Genomic DNA, 6,088 nt, shown 5'->3' with positions numbered 1-6,088 from the left:
TTAGTTATGTACATGTTAAAGCATTTTTTTGTATTTCCTTTTTACAAAATCAAAATAAATTAGGTACGTATATACTTATTTAGTGGGGGTGTACTTAATGGTACAGTTCTTCATTTTATTTCTTTCAAAAAAAAACAAGGATTATACTTCACTCGGAATTAGCTTTAATTAGAATTTCATTTCAGAATTATAAATAATAATAACGTTTCGCTATGCTCTTTGGCCATGGGAATATAATGTTAACAAGTTTATTTTCAATTTCCACCCACATACGCTAGATTACGGAATGATGCGTGGCGAAAGCTAAAATTCACCCTTTTGTCAAGGGTGCAAAGCCGTTGCACTTTTTACTGGGCAACCTAAAAATAAATTTTACATCCTTTTACTTGTTTACTTCTATTTTGATACCTACTACAAACGTTGGTAATTATAGTAAGAATGCAACCGAGTTGCGACACATCAGTAGACTCACCCTCACGTTTCTGGTTGCTTGGCAACCCCTGTTTACCTCCCTACACCCACGCCACCCTCTCATATACCCCACACCAAACGTAGTTACTCATAGAACCTTTTTATCCTAAGAATCAGAGGCGCAACACATAAGTTTACTCTTTTGATTTCGTACCTGCACGCGCTCGTTTAAAGACGATAAAATCGCAATGAGAAAATACGGACATTTTAATACGAAAACGGCTACTTTGCAATATATCTGTAGTCCATTAGGTAATTAATCGGTAATGCATTCAAAAAGGCAACAGTTGTTAATTACTTACTTCATAACCTAACCTAACTGTTTATATTTTAAATGCTGGCCATCTTTATTTAATCTCTGACCCTTCAGATTTAGATAGTCACTACCAAATAATACTGACCATATCGATTTAAAAACTGCTCCTACTTAATATTTAAACCTGACCAGTAAACTACATCTATATATAAAAAAAAACATACAATGAATAGTAAAGGGGCATATACATTCCACGAAAATTCGTGCTAGTTATATTTGCATAATATAAAATTCAATTTCAAAACATCAGACCACTTAATGAATTGCAACACTTTAAATTCTTTGAAATATTTATACATAAAGGGTAGCTGAATTGTTAAGTATACCTACATTGTTTTACATTTTATTAGAATTTTTGACAAATAAAAATAAATGAATCAGGACTTTGCTAACGATAAAATATTTCTAAACGATGACCATACTTATTGGTTAATAAGTAATACATACAGTAACACGTTGTTTCATTAAAGGCCTTAGCATGTCCTTTAATGAAATATGGAATGCATTTTTTTTTTTAGTGTTGAAGAAAATTTAGTTGTCAGGAGATGTAGATGAGGAAAATTTTGATTGTGGTATTGAAAAAAAATCAGAAAAAGCAATTAAAATTTTGTTTCTTCGGAAAATACGAACGCTTATGTTTCAACCCTCGTAAGGGGTTGTGGAGGGGGTTGAAAGGAGAATAGTGCCCCGGGCAGCGGGTGCTGCATCGATGGGTGGGTCAGATATCTCATACACTTTGTTGGTGTAGGTGTCATCAGTTGATAATGCTGTGATTATTGCTAAAAAAGGATTTTCGTGTCAAACTAGAATTAATTAATAACAGTTTATTAATAATGTGGTAAGTTTATGCATGTTTTATCTACTTGACATACGTGTGAATAATGCAATAAAAGCAGACTGTAAAACACGGTCGTCCAAACTTACGCTTTACTAAACTACGCAAAACTAATTTTCACTTTTTTCACGCACGTCTTTTTTTTTATATCTAATTGATTGAATCCCACAAGTCTAGTTTGCTACGAATTCCGAAAGATGTCGAAATATATTTATGAATCAAAAGTATTGCAGGAATTTGTTTTACATAGGAACGGTCAAATTTTATGTTCCATAAATCAGAAGGAATTTATTTTTTTAAGAAATTGACATTTCAGATAAATAATCTTGGTCTTTATGCACACATTACAAACAAGAGAAATAAATAATGAATACGTTTACAAACGTTGGTTGTCTTTCTTTTTGCGCTGAACATTTCACAAAATGCTTCTGTTTCAGCTAAAATCATTTCTCTTTTCATCAATCAGAAAACCAGCTGCTTAATTATGTTGCATAAGTTTAAAAGTTGATATATCTGTTAGTCAAATTTCATTCATTCAGTATATTATTCAAACAGAGTTCAATTGTAATTAAAGCTTTTTAATTTGTAGCAAGTTTAATCAAAGAAGGTGAAAGCTTCAGTGTAGCATGGAAGTGGCAATGCCTGTGACGGGAAATACCGTCGATTGCTACGAGGATATGTTTAAAGAGATAACCAGGAAGCTATATGGAGAAGATGGTCTTTCGGATATAACATCAAACGACAGGCTTGCACCTCCTCAAGACCGCTGTCTTACCCCCGTGGACTACGAAACAAGTGGTCCCTTGCTTAAATCTGACGATCACTTAACTGCTTTTGGGCTGGCAGCCTTGATGCAGAATGGATTTCCATCAAACGGCATTTTCAATACAACATTTCAACAACACAAACCGAGCCAAAACTTTGAAGAGAAATGGATAATTAGCGACGACGATCTTCAATGGACCCGGTCAAAAATTGCGAGTTACAATCCAGCACAGAAACTCTTTCGATGCGTTGAGTGTGATTGTGTTGGATATCTCCCAAGGGTTGCAGAACATTGGCTGGGTACACATTCAAATTTGAGGACGTTTAGGTGTCCGCAATGCCCTTATGAAAGCGCTTGGGCTAGATGCGTACGACTCCATTTAACTAGACAGCATAATATAAGCACTGAGGAAACTACAGATGTTCTATTAAAGAACAACCCAGTGCTACACGAAATTTCTAGATATCTTCAAAGACTAAAATCTAGGCTTGATGTTGGTGGAGCGAAGAATTCTTCTATCCATGGACCTGACGACTATCATTCTTCATCAAGCAGCATTCCCTCCACGAGCAGTTCCATGACAACAAATCGGACTCAATCGACAACTAATTCCCAAAATACAATAAACAATGATTCCGCTAATATATCGACGACAAACAAAAGGTATAGCTGTTCTTTCTGTCCTTATGCAACTGATAGAAGAGATTTGTTTACAAGGCACGAAAACATCCATCGCGAAGAAAAACCGTTTCAATGTTACGTTTGTCAAAAGCAGTTCAACAGAGCTGACCATGTCAAAAAGCATTTTCTTCGCATGCACAGAGAACATCCGTACGATCTGAATAGAATACGACGACATCCTCCGAAAAATGCGTCAGGAATGTCGTTTTACAACCGGTACAATTCAAATGAAGTATCGTCATCTCATTCCTCCGACCCAACATCTAGTGATGTGGTATCACTTGGTAGTTCTTTGACAATTCCCAATGGACTTTGCAACATTGCTAAAACGATAAGTGGAAAACAGTTTGGAAGTATAGATTCCAAATGTTCGGCAAATATGAAGACCTGCAATTTGGGAAAAAATATCGGTAAGAAAAAGGGAGACAAGCGTTTTAGTTGTTGTTATTGTTCTTGGACGGGCGTCGACAATTGGTGTTTAAAGAGACACATGAATACTCATCTGAAACCTTTTGTCTGTGGACTTTGCGATTACAAAGCAGCTAGGTCGGAAAGACTTGCCACTCATGTACTTAAAGTCCACAATAAACGAGCTTGTGGAAAATGTAATTTTCTTGCCGACGATCCTGCTCAACTTACTATTCATCAACAAGATCATCAGTACGTATTATAAAAGACATTCTTGCAAGGGTTGTAATTAAGCTAACGTTTAATTTTTTTTTTGTATTGCAGCCCATTAGATCAGAGAAACAATCGTTCTAATCATTCCGTACGTTCTTTTTCGTACTCGGCAAACAACTCCAGTAACACAAACACAGGTGGTAGTGCTTCTAATACTTGCATAGCATCTCTAAGGCAAGTAAAGTCCTTAGATTAACTGGTAAACGTATTTTATCTTTTCTTTCTTTCCACCAAACTTCTTAATTTTTTACTAGCGCATGATTCGAGAACATTCTCTAGTTTTCTGGCTGTTTAATTTTCTATTTTGTATCAAATGTTTCTTTAAGAGGAAATATTTAAATTTGATTTTCTTTTTATTGTAGTAATAACCAAAATATTAACAAATCGTACGACGTAAATAGTGCTGCAGCTTTAATGCAACATAGTGCTCGACTACTTCAGCCAGACTCGAGCAAGTCATGGAAACAACATACCCCAAAACAGCATGGAGCAGCTAGATTGTTTAATTACATGGAAGCTAGCGACAGTTCGGAACCCGAAAGTGATTCAAAGGGTCCAGAGGAGTCAAGTCGAACCAGTATTACACATAGAATCAATTCGGATTTTCCTGAAGCGGGAGATGTTGCAGGTCATCTAAAAACCACAAAAGAGGTAGAAAAAGAAGAAGTTGAAGTTCCTCTTTTCGTGTGTAAAAGTTGTGGCTGCGAGTTTGAAGACGATGCATCGCTCGAAACTCACAAATTTATCAAATGCCACATACCAACATCTCCCGCGAAACAACCAGAAGAAACGAAAGAGAATGTCAATCCGAAATTGAAGTATCAATGTCAGATATGCACTGAAACGTTTTATAGTCAGTTTTCGGTAATGTTCCACATGTCTACGCACAGTATGCTTCATTTCCAGCATTCTACAAACGAGTCCGTTCAGGAAAAAGAGAATCACAAGAGATCAAGGAAGCAAACGAAACCGAAAAAAGTAGTTTCACCAACCATGGACAATAAAGACGACACACAAAACGCAAGCAGCTTTAAAAGACAATTGTGCGAGAAATATATGATGCAGTTTCTCCAAAGAAGAAGATTCTCATGTACACTGTGCAAAACTGCAAAACTGAGTCAATTCCGTACGAAGTCGAAATTGATTTTACATCAATTTTGGAGACATAGCAAAAATAAATTTCAATGTGAACATTGTAATTTACGATTTAGACATAGATACCAAGTTGTCTTGCATTCAAGTTCAGTGCATATTACTAAACTCAACAACAACAAAAATCAGCAGACAGCTCCTACTAAAGAAATCAATCCTAATCCCCCCAGTGAATCCCTGGTTGTATCTGGTACTCAAGATATCTCCCATGGTTACGTTACTAATTCTTACATCACTGCTGTACCTGATATTAATAACTCAAACACCCCCGTACATAAATTAGGTGTTTCTTTTTTAGATCACACCTTTCTACATTCAAATCCAAATTTGAATAGTCACATGCCAATAATAATTCCGACATTTCCGCCCTGTTAAGAAAATTCCTTTTTGTCTGTGGTTTAAATAAGATGTTGGTGTTTTAAAAAATTTCTACAGCTACAAATAAAATTTAAGTGACCTTCGTAATCTTAATGACTCATAAGGCTTTCAGATTAAAACGCCTTCTACTAACTAATTTTATACAAAATTAATGTAGACTATTTTGTGTACGTATTAAAATATGACGCATAGATCCAAGTAAAGTAAGTTCGGCAGTCCATGTTAAAACTTTTATATGATAATAATAATGAAAAAGAAACGCGACAATTTATTGCTATTACATATGTTCCATAGTGTATTTGCGTACTTATCTGTTTTAATTATTTCTTACAATTAGAAAAAAATTATTATTATACTTGTCAAGTAATTTTAAACTAATCGTACTGTATTTTCTGTGCAATAAGTATAAATAAACATACATTGTTTGTATCTAGTTAGTTTTTCAATCGTTATATTTTGTTAATTGTTTACTTGCAAATGTTCATTACTGTAATGTACTGTGGTTTTGTATTTACTAATAAAATATCCCATTACATAAAATTTTTTTTTTGCTTTTTTTTGTTTTCACTCCCAAACGAAAGAAGAAATGTTAAATTGGGGAAAATTCAATAACAAACTACTTATTTATTGCACCACTTTAGTTATACTTACAAAGTTATATTTTCTTCTTGGAGTAATAGTATTACCATTTACTAATAATACTTCACAGAAGTTCTTACAAGAACTACAAAAGAAAGGAACTTTTGCAGTTTTACATTTTTAACATAAAAGTAAATATTCTATATTCAATATGGAGGCCTCCAGAAGC

The 6,088-nt window shown here is 34.6% G+C and overlaps 1 protein-coding gene across 1 annotated transcript; it reads left to right on the top strand.

Annotated features, from left to right (window-relative positions):
* Positions 1-1,424: 1,424 nt before the first annotated feature.
* LOC108742431 (zinc finger protein 84) lies at positions 1,425-5,578 on the top strand. Its single transcript, XM_018477639.2, has 4 exons — positions 1,425-1,625; positions 2,212-3,729; positions 3,802-3,924; positions 4,113-5,578. Exons 2-4 carry the CDS (start codon positions 2,249-2,251, stop codon positions 5,275-5,277), a joined length of 2,769 nt encoding a protein of 922 aa, XP_018333141.1. The 5' UTR covers positions 1,425-1,625; positions 2,212-2,248; the 3' UTR covers positions 5,278-5,578.
* The last annotated feature ends 510 nt before the right edge of the window (positions 5,579-6,088 follow it).

The sequence above is a fragment of the Agrilus planipennis genome, unplaced genomic scaffold (genome assembly GCF_000699045.2).
Source record: "Agrilus planipennis isolate EAB-ADULT unplaced genomic scaffold, Apla_2.0 scaffold112, whole genome shotgun sequence".
Lineage (NCBI taxonomy): Eukaryota > Metazoa > Arthropoda > Insecta > Coleoptera > Buprestidae > Agrilus > Agrilus planipennis.
This window is presented reverse-complemented; position numbering and strand designations above follow the sequence as displayed.

Coding starts and splice junctions, on each gene's coding strand:
- LOC108742431 (XM_018477639.2), top strand. CDS start 2,249: ATGGAAGTGGCAATGCCTGTGACGGGAAATACCGTCGATTGCTACGAG. Junction 3,730..3,801: donor ATTCATCAACAAGATCATCA/GTACGTATTATA, acceptor TTTGTATTGCAG/CCCATTAGATCAGAGAAACA. Junction 3,925..4,112: donor ACTTGCATAGCATCTCTAAG/GCAAGTAAAGTC, acceptor TTTTTATTGTAG/TAATAACCAAAATATTAACA.